Source organism: Clarias gariepinus, chromosome 11 (genome assembly GCF_024256425.1).
Source record: "Clarias gariepinus isolate MV-2021 ecotype Netherlands chromosome 11, CGAR_prim_01v2, whole genome shotgun sequence".
NCBI classification, from domain to species: Eukaryota; Metazoa; Chordata; class Actinopteri; order Siluriformes; family Clariidae; genus Clarias; species Clarias gariepinus.
In genome coordinates, this window is record NC_071110.1 from 10,581,648 (window position 1) to 10,608,454 (window position 26,807).

The 26,807-nt window shown below is 37.0% G+C and overlaps 2 protein-coding genes across 2 annotated transcripts; one reads left to right on the forward strand and one right to left on the reverse strand.

Annotated features, from left to right (window-relative positions):
- Positions 1–601: 601 nt before the first annotated feature.
- On the reverse strand, positions 602–4,785 carry ppt2a.2 (palmitoyl-protein thioesterase 2a, tandem duplicate 2). The gene is made up of 8 exons (XM_053507457.1): positions 4,472–4,785; positions 3,265–3,418; positions 2,178–2,273; positions 1,983–2,090; positions 1,745–1,828; positions 1,497–1,581; positions 1,091–1,145; positions 602–999 (listed from the first exon to the last, which is right to left on the reverse strand). The coding sequence occupies exons 1-8, from the start codon at positions 4,679–4,681 to the stop codon at positions 856–858; spliced, it is 936 nt and encodes a 311-aa protein (XP_053363432.1). The 5' UTR covers positions 4,682–4,785; the 3' UTR covers positions 602–855.
- A 1,473-nt stretch (positions 4,786–6,258) lies between these two features.
- Positions 6,259–25,909, forward strand: dhx16 (DEAH (Asp-Glu-Ala-His) box polypeptide 16). The gene is made up of 21 exons (XM_053507250.1): positions 6,259–6,317; positions 7,345–7,550; positions 7,634–7,872; positions 9,717–9,894; positions 9,979–10,035; positions 11,436–11,690; positions 11,816–12,055; positions 13,410–13,598; positions 13,725–13,835; positions 14,411–14,526; positions 15,454–15,664; positions 15,809–15,907; positions 16,022–16,174; positions 16,546–16,686; positions 17,677–17,839; positions 18,562–18,680; positions 19,272–19,339; positions 19,431–19,593; positions 21,004–21,165; positions 22,333–22,506; positions 25,176–25,909. Exons 2-21 carry the CDS (start codon positions 7,353–7,355, stop codon positions 25,302–25,304), a joined length of 3,165 nt encoding a protein of 1,054 aa, XP_053363225.1. The 5' UTR covers positions 6,259–6,317; positions 7,345–7,352; the 3' UTR covers positions 25,305–25,909.
- Positions 25,910–26,807: the final 898 nt, after the last annotated feature.

Here is a 26,807-nt window from a genome sequence, read left to right on the forward strand (position 1 = left end):
CCGTAACTGCGACACATTTACAGGTTCGGGCCAATTCTTTACAGCAGCAATTTTGGCTGGATCGGTAGCAATCCCTTTAGCACTAATTACGTGACCCAGAAAAGCGGTCTTGCTGCAATAGCTGGCACTTTTTGGGGTAAAGCCACAAATTCGCCCGCCAGATAGCCAGAAATACTTCCTTTCAGGGCTCGATTCCCAGCCAGTGCCCAAACCCCAGCCACTGGATGCAGTGCCGGTCCCAAGCCCGGATAAAAATGGGAGGGTTGCGTCAGGAAGGGCATCCGGCGTAAACCTGTGCCAACTTGGAATGCGGACTGGGTATTCCGCTGTGGCGACCCCTTGCCGAAAGACCAACAACAACAACATTAGATTATTATTGATGGCAGAATGTAATCATTGGATCTCAGCTTTTAGCAGTGCTATAAAATGACTCTTACATTTTTCTACATCAGTCACATCAACAACATATATGTTTAGCCCAGGATAAACTAGCTCAACAACTTTTTATCAAGATGTTTTGTCCACTTGAGGTACGGAAATGGTTATAAAAAAAACTAATGCAACATACTAGTGTAGGTAAAACAATAACAGGAAGTAGTTGCACAAATATAATTTTTTATTTTTTACAACAAGCTTCATCTGTCTAGTGTGGAAAACAATATGTATGTTTGACATCCAGTTAAAATTCTCTCTTTTACATTGTAAATAATTTATAAATAGCTAAATCAAATCAGATAGTCGTCATTTAAAGGATAGTCGATGTACAGTATATGCACAAGCACAGACATTTTTCTGTAAAACTGTGAATGCAGAATGGTAACAGTCATGGTTCATGGTTGTCACAATTTCTCTTACTTATGTGAGCCACTTCTCAATACAATTTTCGTACACAGTGAAATTTGAATGCCAGTTAATGTGTTCAACATCTGAGAAAACACACTGGGCCAGGTCTCCTCTGGAGTCAAGTGTCTTCAGTCCAAACACATCCGTCTGGTACCACTAAAGAAAAAAAATAGATTACCAATGCAGGCATCAGACTAATACTCTGATCATATAAATAGGTTACGTGTAAATTTTTGCTTCAGCTTACATCCTGTTGTTTCATTTCAACCACAGTTTCATTGCTGTTATAGAATCCAAATTGACTGTTGTGTGGAAAGAGAAAGAAAAAGAATCTTGATTCACACATGAATTTTTCCAGGCATGCACATCTTTAGAATTTTTTCGCTGGAATCATATGTTATCAAAATGCTTTGCTGTATATAAGCCCTCCAAATCTTCACATCACTTTCTGAAATTCTCATATTTATTCTGGTCTACCAAGTCCTAACTCAGCTTAACCCTTTTAAACATTTATTCTATAACTTGAACATTACACGACTGTTAATGTGACTAATCCCATCTTCATAGTATTAACTAAGTCAAATTTGTGCAATTATTTGTGCAACATGCTGAACATTCTTCTCCTTTATGCAGTTAAATATAAAGCTTGATACCTTGACTGCCAGGGTGTAATGACGCCATCATCTGGTCCTCCAATCAGCACCAACTGCTTAATATCCAAAAAGTGTTCTCGCCATGCTATAAACAGCGGCAAGATTAAGAACATGGCTTTAGGCCACTTGCAGGTTTAAACAGTATCAAAAAACAATGTAAAATGAAAAGGGTACTGTAATGTTTTCCAAACAGATTTTTTTTTTCATATAAAACTTTTCTTACACAATATATTTCAAAGTGTGAATACCTGTCAAATTGGGATGGTTGATCTCACCATTCAGTGGGGCAAGATATTTGTTGCTTTTCAAGTACTTCTCTCTCTGGTGTGGATCTAAAGTATAAGTACAGACCAAAAAAAATAATGGGGGTGGGGGGGGAGTGTCAGGAAGTGTGAGCTAGACAATGGGCATGAGAAAATATATATAAAGCACTGAGTGCTTTAAAATACAAACAAAACAGCAAAAGGCCTCATTTCAATCCCTTACCATTCCAGAAGTTGCAGATCGAGATCTTTTGTCCAAAGATGTTATAGCACAGTTGATAAACAAGCTTCCTAAAGCAGTCAGGAAAGGCATGCCTCAGGTATGATGTAACTGTTTAAAATAAAAGTGTTCCATTTGAACGTACTGTACAATAAAAAAAATAGTATACTTTTGACTATGACGAGATTCTGTACTCACTTCCGTACTGGCCAGACAGCGGTGATGACAGGAAGATCAGGGAGTGGACATTGTGCCTGGGAAGTGTTGCAATAACTCCACGGCATACCAAACCCCCTGCAGAATTGTTTCATTTGAACATAGAGATTCGATTCAGAGATTTTATAGTCAATTATTAAAGTCAGGATGAACATGTCCTCACTATAAGTACCAAAATAAAATCAAACTTGTTATATTATCGATAGATAATGACAGTTTTGTTAACTTTTAAAAAGCATAAGTCTTATCCAGCATTAGTTTTTGATGTCATAGGCGGGGTTTCTGTATCCACAGAAATGAAATTCAATGTTTTGATGACATTCTTCCTCTTTTTAATGATAATCAAGATAAGAGTAGTTTGTTAATTTGCACTGAAAATGCTCTACAACAATCAATATTTAGCATAAAGTCCTTTATCCTTCAAAACCTGCCAGATCTGGCTGGGCATAGAGTCAAAAAGACGTCTGCAGTACTCTGTCACTCACTCAGTCCATGCCTGATTAATTGTTTCCTGATGGTATTGTACATAAAATGTTTTCTTAGCAGCTACTGAATTCTTCACCATTGTCCAACAGTTTTTTTTATTGGGTTTAGGTTAGATGTCGTCTCAGATCATCGGTCCAAAAGCTGAAGACCATTGCCACATAGCAAATTTTTTTTCCTAGCCAGATAGGCTAAAGCTAATTAGTATAATCACCTGTTTTCTGCACAGGGAGAACTATAATGGATGGCATATGTTGTCTTAATACTTTCGGCCACCACTGCATGTACGTATACACAAATTCAAGAATAATGTAAAGGTTTTTATGTCTTAAAACATTCCTCACACCCAATTTTTAAACCTGACCTTTTTAAACTCAGGTATACTATTTATCTTTTGTATTATTTACAGTATTCCTATAAGTATATGAAATGTATGAAAAAATGCATCCAGATTTATGTAATTAAAATAAAGAATAATGTATACAAATAAAGGATAAATTAAAGTTAGTAAGTTATATTTTTGCTCACAAAGTTAGTAGTTAGGAATGTCAGGAAATAGAGGTGATGAGGTGGTGGTGAGGCAGACCTTGTGAGAAACAGATGAGATGGATGCCATCTTTTGCGTTCTCCATTATAGGTCCAATTGATTTTTGGACACCCCGGACTTGCTGCCACAGAGGCTTCAGGCTGGCCATGTCATCATACATGTCTATTGTAGTCACATTGGTCCCTGGGTGAGTCTTTAAAAAAAAAATTTAAAAAGGAGAAGATGCAGAGTTTCATTCAGAACTGAAAGGTGAAAAAAAATGAACTGGTGTCAGGTTGCATGTAAACAGTGGTGGCAACATAATTTTGACCATCAAGTTTGGCCTTTTTAAATGCTTGCTATGCAAAACTTGCCACATTGAGCAGAATTTCTGGCTTGGTGCTGAGGCTCTTTTTTCAACAGGGGGCATCCAGTTTCACATACACACCCAATGTGGTAGGAATATTGCTTTTTACCACCACGTTCTTCATCTCTGCCCAACAGGAAGTCAGCATTTTGGGTTGTTTGCATTTTAACACACCTTTATCAAACCTTTAATATATGCCTTCTAATGGATTGGAAGCAAGTTTGTTTAGAATGATGTCAAGATGACAGCAATGCTAAACCTTTAAAAAAATAATAATAGTGTTGCTATGGCAAAAGAATTATTGACATGTTAGTGTGGCATAGTTGCACTTTACATCAGGCAGTGTGGCTTAAACTTCACATGTACTGCATGTTCAGTAACAAGGCATAGGCACATGCACTTGCCAATAGTGTTTATAACGCCCCCAGCTGGCAGCATTCAAAAAAAAGATCAATAAAAACTTTTACCAAGCAAATCAAAATTACTGTAACAAGTACTTAACTTTTCTGTTTTCCTTTTCTTAAGTATAAGTACCCCATAGAAATTTGTGTATTTTTTCTAAGTCTTTTTTTGTTGTTGTTGCAAAAACCTTAATACATTTTTCTTCATATGGAACAAACAAATGTTTTTTCATCATCATGTAAAGATACATTTAAAATTCTCTCTCCCCTTTGTCAGTTCAATCAAATAAATTTTACAAGTTTTATTGGCATAATCACAAATTTAGTGCAATGCCAAGGCATCACAAAATTAAGTATTGTAATTAAATATAGAAAAGTAGATTCAACTAAATATCAGTACAAATAAATTCATTCAAATTAATCAGGCCTATAAATCACAAGTGTCCCTGACCAGTAAATTATTTATAGTAAACAAATATGAAAGAAATTATTTACTTGCCTTATTGATAAAGCTGGCCAGCTTGATGAACTGTCTTGGCCCATCAAATAATCCATGAACTATAATGACGGGTCGATATCCATCTGCAATCACAAATATAACACTTAAAACAATCACATTTAGCAATAAATGAGGACTTTTCTTCATCATTTGATCTCCTGCAAAGTCACCAAAGTTAATAAACTGAAATGATTTTTTTCCTTTGCACATTGGGTGCAAACTGAGAGTGAAAGTCAAAGCAGGTGACACAGGTTGGCTCAGATTGATGCAGAAAAGTGAAATGAGGCTCACTGACAGGCAATCTCATCACATCTGAGCCTGAAGCTGCATGTTTCTCTTCTGCTTTCTTATAGGTTGTGGCGGATCAGAGTTAAACATCACTTCCCTTAATTTTTTAAAGATAGGGTAGCCATTTTTAAACAAAAATAAGCACATATAAGTAGAAGCCTTAAAAAATTTACCTGCTTTGATTTGCAGGGAATATAATATAATATAGACAGTAATGGCCAAAAATATCAGCACCCTTGCAATTCTGTTCAAATCAGAAAATTGTTGCAGTGCCAAATGTTTTGGTACTCACATGTTTAATGCACTAGATAAAATTATTGGCACCCTTAACTTATTATTTGGTAGCACCAAATCAATCCCTTCCTGTAACCATGAATAAGTTTCTTAGACCCCTCTACTGGAGTTTTGGATCACTCTTTTGCAAACTGCTCCAGGTCATTCAGATTTAAAGGATGCCTTCTCCCAGCTGCTGTGCCCCGTTTTATTCAGATGGCAATGAATAGTGCGAGCTGACACTGTTTTACTCTGTGTCTGCAAATCAGCTTGAATTTGTTTAGAAGATAATCAGGGTCATTTATCCCCCATTCGAACAATCCTTTGTTGTAATTTTTCATTAATTTTGCTTCTCTGTCCTGGGAGTTAGCTACAGTGCCATATGCTGTAAACTTCTTGATGATATTGCACACATTGGACAAAGGAACATTAAGATCTCTCAGTACAGAAGCACTAAAAGGGGGAATATATTTGTATTAGTTATCTCTCAAAAAGAGCATATTATTATTATTATCTTTTTTTTCGTTATAGAAACACCTGAAAACAAAAAGAAATGTGTATTTGTGCTATTTCTTTGCATATGTGACACTTATTTAAAATGTTTTTTTGCTCAGTCATGTTTGTATAGTTGTTTAACGTTTAACAAACTGAACTTGGCATGGCGACTTAATGGTTAGCAGTGTCACCTTGCACCTTTAGGGTCTGGGTTTGTTTCTGCCTCAGGTGTGTGTGCATGGAGTTTGCATGTTCTCCGCATGTTTGGTTGGTTTCCTCCAGCTTCTCCGGTTTCCTTCCATATGTAAATTGCTGTTTCCAAATTGGCCATAGTGTGTGAATGAGCGTGTGATTTTGTATGTGTCTGCCCTGCGATGGATTGGCACCAATTTTTATCAAATTTTTAGAAGTAATATGCTAAATTACTTCTTGCTTTAAATGGCTGTTTAAGGTTGTTTTAGTTTGTTTTAACAGAAGGCGAAACATTTCGCTTCTCCTTGTTTATCCTGTGATCCATGCATGTGCACTGATTTGCTTTAATTAAGGAATATGTCAAGTGCCAAATATAATATGTAAAACCTAAAGACAAGTAAATGAACATGGGATGCAACCAGAGGGAGAACTCTAAATTACACATTTACACAGACATTGTGTTTTCTTGTGCACTCTTCACACTGACCTTCGTAGTATGAAGACTTTTATTTTGCCGCGCACCGGAACCAATCGTAACCCGGAAGTAAACATCACGGACGAAGGAGGAGCGCGTGAACAGCAAGGGCTAACCTGAGATGTGGGAACTTTATTCTATAAACATATTAATTTTTAATGTTTTTTTAATAGCTAGTTTGGATATGAGTTGAATACACTTCGTAATTATTTTACATGCAGGTTAGGTTAGACGAGGTGTCTCGTTTGAACTGTTTAGCGGTTAGCTTGTTGTTAAATCAGGATAATTTGCTAGAGGTAAATTGCTTACAGTTACAGTAGGTGTAATTTACCCCGTGTTTTGTTGTGTGTTTTGGCGTCTCTTTAGGTAGTGCAACTGCCTCTGTGTTTTTGTTTTTTTAAACTGTGAATGCTGTAGACATTCACAGTGTACTTCACAGAATTATATATGTTATGAGGGAAATCTCGCGATACTTAGGGTGTTTTTAGGGTGCACGATATGTCTCGCGATATTTGCTCTTTAGTTTTTAACTGACAAACTATTGGAAAATGCTTTTATTATCTAACATTAACGAAATATAATCAAAAGGGTTGGGGATCACAAGTCATCTCCTGAAACGATATAATCATGATACCTAGGTGCCAATTCGATTAAAATTGTAATTCTTTTAAGTTTTACAAATATCCCAATTCGACAACCCCCCCCTCCCTTTTGTCACAATTTTAATTTTTTTTTAAATGTTAATCACGATTCTTGATTTAATCACATTTTTTCTCCCCATCTCTAATAATTGACTGCTATAAAACTGCTATTATCTAACCATTAAATGTACTGTTTTATATTCAAACGTATTTATTTTGGTTAACAGCAAGTAATGGCACAAATGATCCCATTAATAGGATGTCTTCTAATGCTAATTTATCACCTCAAATGTATTTAAAAATAAACAGATACTTAATAAGTTGACAAATGGTACTTAAATTCCTGCCTATGTGTATATTATCAGTAATGAATTGCAGCCTTTCGTGATTAAATAATTGCACAGGTCCATATTGCAATTTCAGCTTTTATGTGATTAATCATGCAGCACTAATACTTTCTTAATCCAACTGTTTGTTTATATTATTATATTTATTTTTTTATATTGCAGCATTCACCATGGCCAATCTGGAGCAGTGGGTCAGCGACAGGCTCCATGAGATCCTGGGCCTAAGTGACAGATACGTGGCCCAGTTTATGATCGGCCTGGCACAGAAATCCTCCGCCCCACAGGACTTCGTGGCTCGTCTGCAACAGACCGGCACCATCGACATTGACCAGAGAGTAACTGCATTTGCTAATGAGTTATACAACAAGGTACAATGTCTCACAATCAGAGAAACTGCTTAATACAGCCACAGAGCCATAGTTTTAATTATTCTGTTTTTTTTTCTGTTCAGGTTCCAAAGAAACAGGTGGTAGAAAAACCATCAAGAGCCATCGAGCGACAGGTGATTGAGATGGAAAGAAAGAACAAGACCTACACTCTGTTAGAGGACAGTGACAGTGATGGAGAGGCATCCAAAGAAGCAGGGAAGGAGAAGAAGAGTAGAGACAAGGACAGAGGAAAAAAGAGGAAGCACCTTAGGCAAAAAAGAAAAGAAAGTCCCTTGTCGAGTGAGGAAGATCAAAAGAAGAGGTGAGAGGATAGAGAAAAAAAATGAATGTGTGTGTGTGTGTATATATATATAATTTACATGCACAGTGTTGTGCAAAAGTCTTAGGCACTGTGTTATATTTAGTACAAATGCTCTTTTTTTTGTCTGTCAAGTCTGCATAATTATGTACAAAACACTGACTATTTCCAAACGTTCCTTAAAAGTTAATTAATACATTACATTACAGAAGAATATTTGCACACCTGAAAAGAAAGCAACATATTACATGACAGACCAGTTTTCAAATGGAAAACAAAAACTTAATGTAGGCTTGGGGGATTTGCATAAGAGTAGAAAGGAGTGAGTGTGACAAAGTTACCAGGAGAACTCAGACATATTCTCCGACACACTCAGTTAAACCTAACAGCTGTTTTACTTATAAAACTGCACAAGTCTGTATCTAACACTACTGATTATTATCAAGCAAAGAGTTTCACACCAAATATTTGAATTACTGTGTTTTTACTTAATAATTTTTCTTTGTGACCTTAATTTAATTAAATACAAGAGCGTTTTTAAAAATGTACATCGCCTATATGTTACTTCAAGCTTGGCCAAATACATCTGGGAAAACCCCATTAAAATTCGTTCAGCAGTTTTTATGATGCCTACACAAACAAACAGGCGGATAAAAATTCTAGAAGAAAAAAAAACATCCTGATGTGTTCTATTACTCATCTTATCTTCCCCTAAATTATTTTTTTTGCAAATATCTTTAGGGTATAGATATGCCAACTTTACAGTTTTAAATTATTAATTATATATAGCATCCAGACAACATTGCCTAGAGTCTCCACAGGGATTTTGCATGATACTTGACTGCTCTTCCCATAATGCAGCCAGTGTATGTGGTTTTTACAGTGCTTTAGTGTTTATGTACAATATCTCCAGCCAACCATTTTCTTTGGCTCTCTTCTGACAGTCACATGAAATAACCAATGGTGGTGCGAATACTGACATTTCTAGAGGAAGCATAAAATTACACATTGCTGCCATAATTCATTTTGAGTTAAAAAAAAAAGGCATAGATACCTCAGCATGCTTATGTCACGCAGCTCCTACATGAACCGCATTGTTCACATGCACAACGTATCTATGTCGCTTGCTTATCTCATAGTCATCTGAAACTGACTAAAAGATTCAAAATTGTAGCCACTTGCTGCCACGTCAGAGACAAAACATCTCTGTTTATCAGGTGACCAGCAGTGTTAAACAGACTGCCAAGCTCTGTTTGTCCTTTCTGCTGTTTACTTGGTTGTGATGATCTGCTTCAAATGAAAAAAAAAATGCTGAGGCTTTTAAAACTTAAACATGTAACTGTAATAGGAAAACTGTTTTCAGTTATGGTACTGAATAGCAGTGTAAATTAGTACATGACAAATAAGTTTTGAGACGTGATGTCTGTTTAATAACTCAGATGGAGCATTTTGACATGCTGCTTTAATGCATCCCTTTTCTACATTGGTTTAGCATAGCAAATAAATGTACATGTACAGCAGTCATCCTACGTACATTTAGTTAACAGTTAAACCTCGTTCTATCCCCTTAAATTTTTTAGGCTCCTCTCAGCTCAGTAGTGGATCGGTACATGATTGCATAGCATTGTCCCAAGAGTGTTAACTAATGTGCAACATATGGAGTTCAGTCTAGTGGGTGGAACATGTTCATAAATAAACAAAATTTTGTTATTTTGTTTATTTAATATTGGTGTAAAAAAAAGTAAAAATAAAAGTACATTCTGTCAAGTCAGTTAATCCTAGGAGCTTTATTTGAATAGCTTTTTCTTTTTATTCATCCGTATCACACTTTCTCCACTCTTCACCAGCAAATCATCTTTACACAAGGAGAAGAAAAGCCAGAAGGAAGATGACGAGGAAGAGGAGTGGGAGAAGGAAGAGAGAGAAAGACTGCAGGATTTGGAGGAGAGGGATGCCTTTGCAGAACGAGTGAAGCAAAGGGACAAAGAGAAGACGAGGCACATACTTGAGAGAAATGACAAAAAGGTAGAATCAATGTAAAAAGTAAAAAACAAAAAACCTTTAGGATCATGTGTCATATAACGAAATCTTAATCTGTCTTCTGTTCAGGCGTATGAGGAGGCGCAGAAGAGACTAAAGATGGCTGAAGAAGATAAGAGGAGAATGGTAATAAATTTCTACTTTCACCCTGTCCTGCATGTTCATGTACAGTCTACCGAAGAATCCACAAAAGCTTTTGCCTTTAAATGCTTCCTACTTACATGCCATGTTACATTATTTACCTGTAATGTCTGTGTTAAAAGGATTAAAAAAAAGAGTGTAATGAAGTACAGTGTAACCTTGGATCACAAGCATAAGTCGTTCCAGAAATGGGCTCGTATTCCAAAAACACTCATAAATCAAAACAAATTTTCCCATAAGAAGTAATTGAAACTCCAATTATTTGTTTCACAGCCCAAAAAATAACTACATAAAAATAATTCATACAAAATTTAAAGTGAAAATAAAACAAATTAACCTGCACTTTACCTTTAAAAAGTAAAAAACAAATCCTGACAAATAAGTACAGTATTTCCGTTTTTGCACTCAGGCGCTCTGTGTGTGTGTGTGTGTGTGTGTGTGTGTGTGTGTGTGTGTGTGTGTGTGTGTGTGTGTGGAGATAAGGTGGAAGAAGAGGAGGGATTAGCTCCTCAAACAATGACACCCAAAACTGAGACTGTTTTGTTGGAAAAATAAGCAAGGAACATCGCGAAAGACGATGAAGTCTGTAAAGGCAAGAGTGTGTGTGTGAAGGGGCATGGTGTCCAATAGCGCGCGTGCACACATAACTTCAGGCTGATACAGAGAGAGAGAGAAAATGGATCTTTAACCTCTCTAATTCAATAAAAAAAAATTTATAGCGCTTTTAACAATTGTTATTGTCGCAAAGCAACTTTACATAATCAAAAGAATTATTTAAGTTTTTATGGAATGTAAATGTGTATGAATCAAAATGGTCAGATTGTCCCTGGTGAGCAAGCCGAGGGCGACAGTAGCAAGGAAAAACTCCCTGAGATGGTAATAGGAAAAAACCTTGAGAGGAACCAGACTCAACAGGGATCCCTTCCGCAATTGGGTGAAACAGATAGCATATAGATTGTCTAATGAGACTTTATTTTGCTTTACACACGTTTATAATATACAGTACACACGCGCTGTACACACATGCAAACAAACACAAAATAAAATATGTTTTACACAACGTGGTCACAATGTTATAGTAAACAGTACACACGTGCACGGATGTTGATTATACCAGTAAGAGACGCGCACCAAGACCCAGCAGGGGAGACGATTACCCACAATTCTGAAGCGCAAGAGAGAAAAAAAACATTATCTCAGTTGTGATTACGTGATGCACGGCATTAAAACAAGAAGCTCATGCGTAATACGGGATACTCGGTACTCGTAAACCAAGACTTGTCTCGTCTTGCAGAACACTCGCAAACTGCGTTACTCGCAATCCGAGGTTCCACTGTATGTAATAAACAACATAAACATGTATGTTCTTGCATCTTCTTTCACAGCTGCCAGAGCTGCGTAAACAGTCGCGGCGTGAATACCTTACCAAACGTGAGCAGGAAAAGCTGGAGGACCTGGAGGCTGAGATTAATGATGAGGAGTACCTTTTTGCTGGTGATGCTCTCACAGAACGTGAAAAGCGAGAACTGGACTACAAGAAGAAGGTCAGAGACCTGGCTCGAGACTATAAGAAAGCTGGCGCAAAGGAGAAGGAAGAGAGGAAAAACCGCTACTACATGCCCGAGGAGATACGCAATAAAGTAATGTCACAAAGTTTGAATTACATGTAAAGTAGATTTTTTTTTTTTTAAGTTTGAGAATAAAAAATTATTATATATTTTTTATTCTTACTTTGTTGTCTTAACGGTTCTGCTCTCACCCTCAGAACATCCCTCAGAGGGACATGGAGTTGGAGTTTGATGAGGAACCCAGAGAGGGTGGGGGTGAGCAGGGGCGGTGGGAGGAGGCACGGGTCGCCACAGCCACACTAAAGTTCGGGGCCAGAGAGGAACGAGAGCGGCGTATGAAGGAGGAAAAAGATAAATACCAGTTAGTGCTAGAAGATGATGAGATGATTGACTTTGTGAGCACTGCTATCACTATGAAAGGAACGCTCGCTGACAAGGTTGGTACATAAATAACTGATTGTGGAAAAATTTATTTAGCTATGAATTGCATTTCTTCACATTAACTTCTAGATATTAATAGATGCGCTTCGGTTGATCAGCCAGTGACCAGAATCGGCTAGTTTTCAGCTTGATCAGGCATCACTCCAGTTCGGTTCAGATATAAGATTTTGCATCGGGTGCATGAGCTTTCAAGTAGTGCAACAGAAACACATTTTATGGCGTTACATTATCAAAAGTAAAGACTTAGGAGGCATTTGAGGTGGTAAAACATAACAGTTTTTTTTTTATAACAGGTGGTACACTCTACACTATTCACACACTGGCATACCATGTGGTAGGAGTAAATATTTGCCAAGTTTGTTTAGAAATATTTATGATTATTAATATTATAATGAAATATAAAATTGTAATGAAATGAAATAATAATTATCAATATGAATATAATTATATAAAATGTAGCTTTTTGTTTAAATTGTAGTTAAATGTTGAACTCTTGTTTGTCTTGTATAAGTTTATTTATTTTGAAGGTTGCCCTTGGTTTTTAAGTGAGAAAATTAACATAAGGCGTGGACTACAGTACATTCACTTACATTCAACTCAGTTGTGAAGCTGGTGATGAAAGCTAATGTATAAATGTTTGATTTACGATACACTTGAAATATTTTCAAGGTCTAAAATTGTTTTTTTATATTGAATCATGATATTTATAAAATCACAATACATAAACAATTGCAGTATTAATCATATTGCCACCTAAATACAGTGATCATAGTGTATCGGGTGGTGACTGGTGAGTCCCATTCCTAATAAATAAGTTTAGTCCTTCACTGTAAAATGCAACGCCTATCAGTGATAAAAAATTTCATAAAAAAAAAGATTGGGTTTAGAGCAGCTATTATTTAAGGATCTTTTTTTAATTTAGTCATACTTTGTTTAAGGCTTTATTTATCAATAATGTTTACATCAGAAATGTCTCTCTTTAGTCAAACAACTCCATCGCAAGAATAACACTTTCTTAAATCCTTTACTGTGGAATGTCATATGTACCGATACCATATGTACAGTATAAAGCGTATTAGAAAAGCGTGTGATTTTTTTTTTTTTCCATTGCAGCCAGCACGCACTCTCACAGGCGTGATGACAGAAAACTGATCAATACCTTCTGACCAATCAGAATTCAGATTCACTGTGGTGTATCATATTTATGGAATTTTTAAATTTATGTTCATTGTGAAAATCAGTCAAACTTAAGGTTTTGTTAAAAATCCTATCAGCCTGTTATACTGATACTTACTGCCTGTTGTATTTTTTATATGTATTTATGTTTCCTCTCACTCTGATCGCTGACAGGATTCTGAACCTGAGCTTTCTCAGGCTGAAAAACAAAAGCAGTCGATCCAGGAAGTGAGACGCAGCCTGCCCATATTCCCCTACAGAGAGGACCTCCTCGCGGCCATCAGAGACCACCAGATCCTGGTTATCGAGGGTGAGACTGGCTCGGGCAAGACAACACAGATTCCTCAGTACCTCATGGAGGACGTAAGTATTTACTGTAGAATGGGATACTTTCCCATTAGTGACTTTTTAATCCAAATCAATGCCCATCATTTGTTTTCTGCATTTTTCATGTATCAGTTTTGGGTGTCATTGTGTATCTGTCTTTAGGGTTACACCAGAGGAGGTTTGAAGGTGGGGTGTACCCAGCCTCGCAGAGTAGCAGCTATGTCTGTAGCAGCTAGAGTGGCTCAGGAAGTGGCGGTGAAGCTAGGGAATGAGGTGAGTATACTGGAAATTACAGGTAGTCCCCGATTTATGAAAGTTCCCTTCTGGGAGCTCGTTTATAAGTCCGAATTGTTTTCAAGTCCGACAAAGTGAGCCTTTGACACTAAAGCAAATAAATCTCACACAAATGTAACAGTGGAATCCTGGACGCCATTTTGTCTCTGAGCAATTTTCCACAGTATTGAACTGTTTTTAAAATTCACAATCAGGACAACTTTACAGGACAGCCATTTTCTATCATTGTGCTTTTGGACTGATTCATTAAAACTGGCGAGGCCAACTCATTTCTCCCGCATCCCCGACACGCTGATCCACTTCCGTGGTTGAACCTGAAGTAGAACTGTGGTCCGTTCGTATCTGCAGAAATTCGTAACTCAAATGTTCGTAAGTCAGGGACTACCTGTAACATGTACCACGGGTTTTGTGGGGTTTTCAGTTCCTGTATTTAGTGAGTCACTTGTTGTACAATAAATCTTGACGGTTGACTTCGAAACAGTGACGCAGAAATATGACTTTAACTGTAATATTCGTGTGTTAAGGCTGGCTCGTTATCTTATTTTCTTTCTTAGGTGGGATACAGTATCCGGTTTGAGGACTGCACTTCAGAACGCACAGTGCTCAAGTACATGACTGATGGAATGTTATTGCGAGAGTTCCTAACAGAGCCCGACTTGGCTAGTTACAGGTGAGATGAGACATTCAGCCAGAATTTCATGATATTTTCATTATCTTAAACAGTAACATAATGTTAATACACATTTTTATGATCATTTTGTATTTTTTTGATAATATCTGTTGCACTGGCTGCACAAGCCAGTCTAATGTTTTATATACGTCCTGTACTGAAACATTCACTCACATTAGACCAAACCAAAAAGTACGCAGTCTGCTTTTTATCTCATTTTTGGTACACTTATAAAATACAGTCCATCCGTGTCGCTGCATAGTGGCTGAAGTTGATGCCTGATGAGAAATGGTGCATGTGGGTAAACAGACAAGTGGTTGATATGGTTGTTGTAGAGCTCCTGAGTGGTGTAGCAGTAAAATTACCTGAACACTATCATCCAGATATTGCCAGTTTAATTCCAAGGTGATGCTACAGACATCTGTAGCCAAACCAGGTTGGCCAGGTATAGAGAGTTCGAAAAGATGCGGTCGGTGGCGTTAAATCCGTTGGTTAGAAGCACATGTTGGACTACGCTCTCACTGGTTGGTAGTTGTCACTGATGTGCCATGTATAAAACTGTTTCTGTGACTCTGTATTAAGGCTAAGACTAATATTAGTGGCCTTGGTGTCACTTTCACAGGTTGAAACGTAATGCAAACAGAAGCGCATGCATCAACATTTTACCAGAGCTTTATTTATGTACTGTCTACTACTAGATACGTAATGTTAGACTGCCATAGTGTGATCACTTTTCAGTTTTGGCAAACCTTTATTTCATAGCAAGATTTCTTGCTTGCATGATTTAAAAATAATAATAATAATAGCTAAAAACAGTAAAAGCCAGTTTTGTGAGAATATCAAAATCTCATGTCTTAAAAGTACTGTATGATTCTCAGTCATAACCTCTACATTGCTGAATCTGTATTCTTTTTCTCCTCTCTTTAGCGTGATCATCATTGACGAGGCTCATGAGAGGACATTACATACAGACATACTGTTTGGGCTGATCAAAGACATTGCACGCTTCAGGCCGGACCTGAAGGTGCTGGTTGCTAGTGCTACCCTGGACACAGAGCGTTTCTCCAGTTTCTTTGATGATGCTCCTGTGTTCAGGATCCCGGGCCGCAGGTTTCCTGTCGACATCTACTACACCAAGGTACGATCTGTGCAATGACTGCACTCATTTACTCTGATGTCAATTTGTATACATATTAGCTCTATGAATGGTCAATTTATATACATATTAGCTCTATGAATGGTCTATTTGCATGATTTAGACTTGATCGATATGTGTGACTAGGCTCCTGAGGCTGATTATCTGGAGGCGTGTGTGGTATCGGTGCTACAGATACATGTGACGCAGCCTCCTGGAGACGTCCTTGTGTTCCTCACTGGACAGGTCAGTCTGGCGCAGGATAAACAAACACTACACTACACAGATCTCCTGAAATTAGTTGTGATTTATACACTGTACCTTGGATCTCTTTTTAAAAGCAGATTGTGTGTGTTGTAGGAAGAGATTGAGGCGTGCTGTGAGCTTCTGCAGGAGAGGTGTAGGAGGCTTGGCTCAAAGATCTCTGAGCTTATTGTCCTTCCTATCTATGCCAACCTGCCCTCAGACATGCAAGCTAAGATTTTTAACCCCACGCCCCCTGGAGCTCGTAAGGTACTTACACTAACACTCCATCTACTCTTTTAGAGTCTCCATGTAAGAATTAATTAAGCTTCATATGCAGGTCTGAGGCCACAGTGGGTACATGTTAATTACAACAGGGCGGTTATATCCAAATCGCTATTTGAATACTTTAAGCCTACTATAGCCTCAGATTTCTGGCTGACAGGACTACTGCTGTCTCAGGGTTTGACATATCGTGTGTTTCTGAAATGCATGAAAGCATGATTGTAATGGTTATTATTTCTTATTGATATGATTGTCGATGGGTGATTTATAATAATTACAGAAATAATTACACTGTAACTGGAAAATCTTGCTAAATATAATATATAATAACCTGTTATTTATTTGTTTTCTTTCAGGTTGTGGTAGCCACAAACATTGCAGAAACCTCTCTTACTATCGACGGCATCATCTATGTGATCGACCCAGGCTTCTGCAAACAGAAGAGCTACAATGCTCGAACAGGGATGGAGTCGCTGATTGTTACGCCATGCTCACGGGTAAAGAGATCTTTTTTTAAAAAAGCTAAAACTTTTTTTTGTTTGTTCAACAAAAGTGCTTTTTGATAAATAATGAAAATAGTTGCACTGACGATATTAACATGCGTCCACATGGTCTTACGCAGGGTTAGGACAAGCTAATAGTTAAACACCTAAACATTGCACAAACTGTACATGTAAATCCTCATTTACTCACCTCAAGCCACACTGAAATGTCCCCGTCTCTGAGCCAAACAAAAAGTGCTCCGTGCTCTCTACTGTCGCTCCAGGATTTATCTAAAAGCATCTTGCAAATTCAGTCATGTTTTTTCCCTCTACTTCACTCACATGTCACTGCTGTCACAGACAAAGTCTTATAAGTTGCACCATATAGACATTCTCATAGTAAAATTGTCTATTATTTTAAAATACAGGTATAGGACATTTGCAAACCCATCAAGCACCATGATAAGACTGACTCTCATCAAGGCTATCACAGGAAAGCAAGACCAAAACGTACTTCTGCTGGAGAGGAGAAGTTCATTTAGAGTCACCAGTTTCAAAAATTAACAATTAACCTTGATTGGAGCCGTTATGAAGGCTTTAAAGAGCATATCGAATGTATTTTAGATGCTTTACAATGTAGAAAGAAGTACAAATCAGGAAAGACCATGGAATTAGAAGCTGTGTACAAACATTTGATAAGTAGTACAATTTTTAAATTCAAATCAACTTTAATTATTTCAGTCATGTATTTAAATTCAGTTTTGCTAAAGCACTAGCAACTGTGTTTATTATTGTGTTATAACGTGTAGTGATCACACTCAGTTTACATGACAAACATAAATTGGAGGAAAACAACTTAATTTTAGCCGCATTAACCTTATAGCTCCAGCCACAGATTTTGGACACCAAATATGTCTGGATTGTTTGACCTTATTGTTGGTTTGTTTTGTTTTACTTTATGTTGAATAGTCCTGTTAAAGCTTTTTTTTTTTTTTCCCCTGACAGGCCTCAGCCAATCAGCGGGCAGGCCGTGCAGGTCGAGTGGCTGCGGGCAAATGTTTCAGACTCTACACAGCCTGGGCCTTTAAACACGAGATGGAGGAATCCACAGTTCCTGAAATTCAGAGAACCAACCTGGGCAACGTTGTCCTGCTCCTAAAGAGTCTGGGTATGACGTGAAACACCATCTACTTCATGGAGTAGTATTTTATATCACTTGAAGTTTGTCTTGTTTTACCTTAAGCAAGTATTTAAATGTCATAGCTACCACATAAGTTCACATAAATCAGGTCTCCTGTGGATGATTTTGATCAGTTTGGTCATATCGAACTTCTCATTTGTTGTTTAACTTCTCTGAGTCATAGATGCTCCAGTTCCGCTTTATCACAATGTTGCATCATCACACTTTTAGCTTCATAACACGAAACAGCGCCATTCTAGCATTCTTTCGTAAACTTGCTGATTGTCTCCATGTGCATGCAAGACATGCAGGAACTAGAGGTAGAGCGGGTAAAAAAACAAAATGAAGCTTAATTTAGAAGCACATGTCTGAAATGCCTGTTAAACTTGATTGGGTGCATTACTTGCTACTAAACATTTCAAAGAATTATTTTGGGCAAAGATTACCTAATTTTTTTTACTTTTGGGACCAGACAGACATTCATCAATATTGTCTATGGAACAGTTTACTCAGTTATATAAATTCATCATTTTTTAAATACTCAGCAGCACAGGATTATGTAATTTTACAATAATAATAATAATACTAATAATAATAATGATAATAACAGTGTATTTTAGTTGACTGCATGGACTGATATGTATTTTCTGTAACATTGTTTTTGCGTGATCTCTAAATAATTGTACGGTACCTGTTTGAATGATTGACAGGCATAAACGACCTGGTCCATTTTGACTTCATGGACCCTCCTCCACACGAAACCCTGGTGTTGGCTCTTGAGCAGCTCTACGCCTTGGGTGCCCTTAACCACCTTGGAGAACTCACTAAGGTATGTCAGCGCTCCTTTAGTCTAACGAAATGAGCTGTAGTAAAGACAAATGCCATAGGGCTGTTGAATTTTTACATTTATTTATTTTTTTATATATCTTAATTATTAAATTAATCAATGGTAATGATCTGAAAAACTAAATCTGTGAATCCAACTACAAAATATGAAAGGGTATGTAAAAAATAAATTGATCTGAATGCAGAGGCTGTACCAAAAGCAATGCAAAAGTGGACATAATTGACGTAGGTCCTTCAAGTTACACATGGTCTACTCTGTACAAAGGTGCTACTCATAGTCACAAGTGATGCAATTGCGCCATCATTGAACCCAGCTCTCGAACCCTCCCTAAAAATTATTTTTGTCTCAGTTCATTGTGGTTAGCATCATAAACAAGACTGCAGAAGTTTGTAGACACCAGTGTTTAAAATAAATAAAACTGGGGCATTGTGTTCTGACCTTAGACATTGCACAACCAATAACTGGTGTTTACAGTTAAGGCTTTCAGTAGATAAATAGACAATGCGATTCTGTGAGTTGTCATGTGACATTTGTGTACAAAGTGAATAACATAGTTCTGTTGCCGTGTACTAGTTGGGAAGGAAGATGGCTGAGCTTCCTGTTGACCCCATGCTGAGTAAGATGATCTTGGCCTCTGAACAGTAAGTGTCTACACTCATGTTTCTCACAAAGCTATCAAATAATCCATCACTATGATTATGCTTCATTGTCATTTTATTTCATCTGTCTCAGGTATAAATGCACAGAGGAGGTGCTGACTATCGGCGCCATGCTGTCCGTCAACAACTCCATCTTTTACAGACCAAAAGATAAAGTGGTGCATGCGGACAATGCCCGGATGAACTTCGTGGTGCCAGGAGGAGACCATCTGATGCTCCTCAATGTTTACACTCAGGTGGTGTTATTAAGCGGAAGGTTTTTACTTCCTTATGCCAGCCATAGCAGCGACTGTATGTGTTATTGATGAAACTGGTTTGACTTGTTACATCAGGAACTATAGCAGGAGATTTATTTTTTTGCTGTCTCATAATGACATGAACATGGAGCAACAACACTATTTTCATTGTTCGGATCGTCTAGAAGATAAGGTTTCCTTTTGATACTTCATGCTTGACATTTCCAAAAAGCTTTTGGGTTGCATCAATACTGTTATAGTATGACCACATAGTTTCTAGTTTCCAGTCACCATATATAAGTTTCTAGTTCCTTGATGACATGAAGTACTGATTTCGGACGGCTTGTGTTGGACCCTAGAAATGGCGGAAAATAATCGCTAGAGTTATGCATTACAATTCTTTAGTGGGGCGATTCACGTACCGCCAATGATTTCCCCACAAATTATTTTGAACATTTATTATACAGTTGAACCGGTATCGGTCAGTGACCAGAACTCTGTATTGTCTATTTTTCAGCTTGATCATTCATGACCAATATGCCTCGGATGTGTCCTCCAACAGGAACAAATTTTATTGCGTTACATTTTTAAAAGTCACACACGAAAGAAAAAAAAAACACAAAAAAACCTCTGATCTGCCTTTTTCTCCGGACTCCGTCTCAAACCCACTCATTACGAGTCTTGAACATGAATATTCTAGAAAATTGCGGGCCTTTACGCAATAGCATCCTATTTAATGGGCGTGAATTATTTGCTAAGTTTGTATAGAAATAACAATTATATCTGATGACATAACAGAGGTACATGCTGCTTAGTAAAATGTAGCTTTTCTTTTCATTTAATTTAAGTTAAATTTTAAACCGTTTTTTTGTGAAGGTAGTTTGTAGGTAGGTGAAATGCCGTCCTTGGTTTTTAAGCAGAAAAACTAATGGTATATGGAATGAATAAAAAGTTTTTTACAGTTTTGAAGCAGTAAAATAAAGCTGAGGTATAAAAGTTTTAAATTACTGTATAACTCAACTTTTTTTTAAAGGTTAAACATCTTAAAATTGTAAGAAAACCATGAGAAAACTTTATATCAAATTGAGATTTTTATGAAATCATGATATTTAAAGAATTGCAATAAAAATCCCTGATATAATGGCACTGATATAATGGCACAATTTGTCTGACATGACATTGTTTTGATCTACTTACATACAAACAAGACGTGCAGATTTGATACATTTTCAGTTTATTCATTTTAAACCTCGAAAGTAGTATCAAGAACCAGTAACATACTAATCTTAATGACAATCACTTAGTACTGACTTAGCAGACAAATAGACTGAGGTCAATTTTAAATCACATTTATTTAACTGTTTTTTCCTTTCTCTTTCTCTCTCCCTCTCTCTTCATTTTCTTTTGTAGTGGGTAGAAAGCGGTTATTCCACCCAGTGGTGTTTTGAAAACTTCATCCAGTTCCGCTCGATGAGGCGGGCACGTGATGTGAGGGAGCAGCTGGAGGGGTTGATGGACAGAATTGAGGTGGAATTGTGCAGCGCCAACGGTGACAACACTGGCATTCGTAAGGTATTTGCCCTAAGGTATCCCCAAGGTAGTCAAAGCTCTTGTAACACAGAGGATGAATAATGACTAAACGTCTAGCACAAAATAATTCATGCAGTAAACGTCATATACTTAAGTAAAATATATAACAACTAAATTAATTTTATATTCTTTTAACCAATCAACCAACCAGGCAATAAATCAACTAATCAATATTCGATCAATTAATAAATTATTTATCTAATAAATTTTTTGCACTGTCATTAAGCAGTCAAATGTATCAAACTTTCACTTTCTTAACTCTCTGACAGTTGTTTTTCCTTTGTGTTTTTCCACTGTTTTTTCCCCCTTTCCATCTTTAGACTCTGAAACATGTACACACAAACATACGTGCACACAAACATACGTGCGCACACGCACAGAGACGATGTGTGTTTATAGGTGCATGGCTTTTTTTTATTGCCTGTGTTATACTGCCTTGCCATTACCTAAATTCTGATGTTCTCATTTAGTAGCACTTGTGTCCACACACACAAACCTACAGCAATATATAGTATTCACATTAAGGCGAAGCAAGAAGGTTATATTTCATTTTATTTCATTCTTTCATTTCAAGAATAAAGCAAAAAAAATGTCATCAAAAAGAAGGTAGCAAAAATGGGTTTAAAGGAAAAATATAATGTCTAAATATGACAAATGCCAAAGTGAGTAAAATAGTTAAGAAGCACCGGAGGGAATGAATAAAGAATATTCTGTAGCAGAGAATACTGCTATGTTCATCTGCATATTGCCTTTAGAGCAGCTACAAAACTCATTGGAATGCTGCTGGGGTTGTTCTAATCTTAGTAATGAACTCAAATGAATTATTTGGATATTTTGGTGACACATTTGTTTTTCTTGATGTTGAGACAAATAAGGTAATTAAAAAAAAAAACTTATTGTATATTACATCACAATTCAAACTGACTAATACTTAATAATACTTTCAAATACATAATTTCTTTTTTAGACTCGAATTACTTATTTTTAAAAACTTTTATGTTTTCCTGGAATGTTTGCTTCAAGTTAAAGAAGAGATTAAAATAGTCTGACTCACACTTTTATTAGATAAGTCTTGTCATAACCTGTTAAACATTTAGAACTTTCTCTTTTGTTTTTTACGTCATTTGTACCTCATTGTGTATCTTGTAGGCAATCACTGCTGGGTATTTCTATCACACGTCCCGTCTCAGCAAGGGAGGCTATAAGACCGTGAAACATCAACAAACTGTGTTTGTGCACCCCAACAGCTCGTTATTTGAGGAACAGCCACGCTGGCTCATCTATCATGAGCTGGTGTTTACCACAAAGGAGTTTATGAGACAGGTCTGTTCTACCATCATCACGTCACTCTTATTTTATTTGCGTTTTACACAGCATTGTTTATTCTTTATGCATTCTTTTTCAGTTTTTTTCCATGGGAAAAAGGAAGTACTCTTTCCTTTAGTACTGTTTTTATTTATCAGGACCTAAATAAGTCTCAGCAATATCTTTAAACAAACAACCAACCTCAGGCAACATGAAAACACAACAGGTCACAGTATGTAGTCATACTTTTTTTTTTCACAACGTATACTCTAGCTGGGTGGGGAAAAATTAATACACCCTTCAATTATGTAATATGTAGAACCACCTTTAGTAACACCCATAAAAATAATAATATCAATTACTTTAGTAATTATTATAGTACACTCCCCAGCCAAGGCAAAAAGTCACACACTTCAAGATTTCATTGACCGCCTTTAGCTTTAATTACGGTGCAATGTCTAAAAATTATTCCTCATGCTTTAAGATTTGTTAATTTAAAGTCCCTAGATGTGATAACCTGGCCATTCATTACATTCAGGTCGTCAGCTGACTTCATTTTATTGCCACATAATGTGAAGCAAAGCCGGATCATAACACTGCCTCCACAGGCTTGTACAGTGCCACTCAGGGGCTGAATTTCAAATCACCTCAATTGTTTTAAGAACTTGATGCAGTCGAATAATTTAAGGTTACGGCCCATGCTTAAGGCCCCAACAGTTCAACAGCCTACCTACTGAGCTACCGCGTAGTATTGGCGATAGTATTTTTTTTATGGGTAAACTTAAAGTAAAGTTTATTTCTGTAGGAATTTATCAGTCTTGCACATCAATTTTGGTGAAATTTTGGCCCACAATTTCTTTTTCTTTTTTTTTATTATCATAATTTTCTTGAGCTTACTTGTTCAGCTCTTGATTTAATGGCTTGATCTTGGACTGAATTTGCTGGGACATTTACTCCTTGGAAGTCTGTCCATTTGTAACAGTCCTCACTGTAGAAGGGTGAGTTTCATATTGTTTAAAGTCAGCTCTATAATCTTTTCCAGCTTGATAAGCAACAACAGTTGCTTCTCAGATCTTCAGATAAATAGATAAATAGATCCCTTTTTCATGCCAAGAACAAAGGATATTTGCTTTGACCTCAGAGTTTTCTGGAACACCAATCTACCAAAAGGGTTTTTGGATGTAGTCGCACTTCCTGAGGATTAAACAATCATTTGCATTACACCTGGGTGCTAATTACTCTAAATGATATTAGAAGTTGGAAGGGTATACTTTCTCACATGGTTTCTTCTGGTCAGATCACGTTTTCTGGAAAAAAAAAAGGGATTACATATTGAAATATGAGATTTTGTCATCACTTGAGGTTAATTGTTTGTGTAGAGAAGTTGGTGAGGAACACACATTTGTTATTTAGCCCTGATGAAAACATGCCAGTTAATGAGGGTGTACTTTATTTTTCCCATGAGTATAAGTCTAAGCCTCAGGTGCTTTGCCCACACTCTTATACGCATTTCTGAGTAGAAGCTTCAGGGTATATTACAGCTGTGATGGTCTGCTGGGTTCCAGCAGGAAAAAACTAATGTTTGAACACTATAAGAGTTTTATTGCACAGCCTCTTTTGCTGATTAGTTAGTTCTTACTGCATTATTGATAAGACACATCAGACCAGTAAATGGTGCTACAGTTTTACTTTTAACTGGAGTTTTTTTTTTTTTTTGGATGTCTTTTATAATGCTGTGTTGGTGCAGCGTAAGGGTCTGTCTTGATGATTCTATGACTTTAACATAAGCTATTAAAGTTTAACCTGGGCAGAGTACCTCACAGTTCACAGGTTGACGGTCAATCCTGACCTCAGATTTCTGTCTATATGCAGGTTTGTATATTTTTTTTCCATCTAAGTGGGTTTTCTCTGGTTTTTCTATTTGTCTCCCACCTCCCGGAAACATGATAATTAAAATACAGATGGATGCTAAGTGAGTGAGTGATCTAGAACCTCATTCAAGGTGTGTTCCTGCTTTGAGGCCTGTTTTCCCAGGATAGGTTACAGATTGACAGCAGTCCTTATCAGGATTAAACTGAAAAATTGCGATAGAGCCCTGTGTTGTAACTTAAAACACAACACTGATGGTTTAGAGGCAATTCAGACTTTAAAGCAATTAGTGTTGTTTAAAATGACATAATGTGCTACTACTGTATGATTAATGATGATTGTGGGTTTTGTCACTGGTACGTAATGTCCCTTTTGCCATCCATAAGTGGGGGCGGGACCATGGCGGACAGACATCTTTACATTTTAAGTAATATTTTGGTGTAAGCTATTTGGTGTAACTATTCCTTTATTCATTCCTACCCATTAGCCTCTGCATCTTGGTCAGGGTCGTGGTGGATCAGGTGCATATCCTGAGAATACCGGCTGTAAGATAGGAGTACACACCTTAAACCGGATGCCATTTAATTGCAGAGTTCTTTGCACACACATTCACACCTAGGTGTCATTTATAGAATTGGCATGTTCTAGTGGCCTGTTTTTGAAGGTAGGAGGAAACCACAGAATCCAAAGGAACACACAATGGATTTACTAATATTTGCTATCCTTGCCCGTATTGCCCTGGACAAGCCTTGCCCTGTAGGCCACCTTTTTTTTTCCTTCTCTTGTTTTTGTTCTATTAATTTCCTCATCTCTTTCAGGTGATTGAAATAGACAGTAGCTGGCTCTTAGAGGTGGCTCCTCACTACTACAAAAGCAAAGAGCTAGAAGACAGCAGCACCAAGAAGATGCCTCGCAAACAGGGCAAAGCTCGGGAGGAGCTCGGCTGATTTTGGGGAACAGTCTGCCGTGGGTCATTTCTCACCCAACAGAGACTGAAGGAAGGAGAGATGCCGTTCAGGACCTGAGCTCTGTGGTCAAAATTCCTGTTGAAGTTATCGGCAGTGGCTCGTGGTGTGGTTTTAGAGTGGAGATAATTAAAATATCGCATTTTGAACTGCAGTATTTCAGTTGGGGTTAAAACTAGTTTAATGTCCAGTAAAAATAACACACCCCGTAGTGACGACAGTAAGGACAGGTTTTTTTGTTTGTTTTGTTTGTTTTTTTACATTGTTGTTGTTAGGGGAAAACCCCACCTTTTTCTTATTTTTTTTGTTTAATCGTATTGTTTTCTTATTGTGACTGAAATCATGGTCACGATTGTAGACTGACAAGCAACGTCGCCAGCCCGTCAAAGGAACGAGTGGCATGTTATCTTCAGGCAGTCACTCTGAGCTAGATTTTTCCACGTTTATAAACACATGCAGAGGGTGTGTACCAAGTTAGGTGTTACTTAACAATCCAGCTGTATTCTCACGTGTGGGACAAATGTATGTTAACTTATTTGTTGCTTCTGTTCTCTGTTTGATGATAAAATATATATTTCTAAATACAATCCCTTGTCTTTTCTTTCTTGTTCCCATGACCTGACTTAAAATAAAGCTAGAAAGGAAAAGGATTCTTATCATATTAACATTTTAAGTTTTAGTTGTTTTTTGTTGTTGTTGTTTTTGGGGTTTTCTTTACGCATTTTGCAAACACTATTCACCCAAATGGGTTGGTTCGGATCGAGTTTGCATTGAATGCTAAATCAGGTACACTTCTGGTTTAATATTTTACTCTTGTAGTAATTATTACCCTACAGCTACAGGTGATGTAGAAGTACAAATCACACGTTACAATAAAGAGGAAATACATGAATTTAACACAAGCCCATGTTGGATATAGTAGTAAGTAATTTTTATGTTCATTTATTCTGGAAACGTTTAAGTAAATAGTTGGTTAATGCCGTTAGGAGTTTAAGAGTGTAGTCTGTAGTAGTATGTGTTTAACAACCTGTGTTTAGATCTTATCATTTTGTGTGCCATTTAACTTCCTGTAGAGATTAGGTACATCTGTGCTGGCTTTAGGTGCCAACTGTGACGTGGTTAGGAATGATAGTGTCTTGGTATGAGCTTTTTTTTTTTTTTGCTTCAACTAAATATAGAGACGTTATAATTGGTTCCTAATACGTTAATGTTCAACTGATTTTATAAAATGATCAGTAGCTTTAAAGAGATTTTCTTCATTCTTGTGTTTTCTTTTTTTTTCTTCTTAACTCTGTTTTATTACTTATCTTAACTCTGTTAACATTCCATCAAGGTTCATTTAGGTGTAGAGATGAAGAAAAAAAAAGTTAAAAACACTTCTAGAATGAGAGAGCTTTGCTTTGGAGTGTGTATGTTAGATTGTTTTCATGCTGTTCTGTCAGGGTCATGAAAATTGTAGAAAAAATCTTATTTAGAAACCATGTT

What these genes read in the sequence shown, in the direction of transcription:
- ppt2a.2 (XM_053507457.1), bottom strand. Translation starts at nt 4,681, where the DNA reads ATGTGCAAAGGAAAAAAATCATTTCAGTTTATTAACTTTGGTGACTTT. An exon ending in TCTCATCTGTTTCTCACAAG is followed by an intron (nt 2,274 to 3,264) that starts GTCTGCCTCACC and finishes ACAATTCTGCAG; the next exon opens with GGGGTTTGGTATGCCGTGGA. An exon ending in GCTGTCTGGCCAGTACGGAA is followed by an intron (nt 2,091 to 2,177) that starts GTGAGTACAGAA and finishes TATTTTAAACAG; the next exon opens with TTACATCATACCTGAGGCAT.
- dhx16 (XM_053507250.1), top strand. Translation starts at nt 7,353, where the DNA reads ATGGCCAATCTGGAGCAGTGGGTCAGCGACAGGCTCCATGAGATCCTG. An exon ending in TTGAGAGAAATGACAAAAAG is followed by an intron (nt 9,895 to 9,978) that starts GTAGAATCAATG and finishes TCTTCTGTTCAG; the next exon opens with GCGTATGAGGAGGCGCAGAA. An exon ending in CCTGCTCCTAAAGAGTCTGG is followed by an intron (nt 17,840 to 18,561) that starts GTATGACGTGAA and finishes AATGATTGACAG; the next exon opens with GCATAAACGACCTGGTCCAT.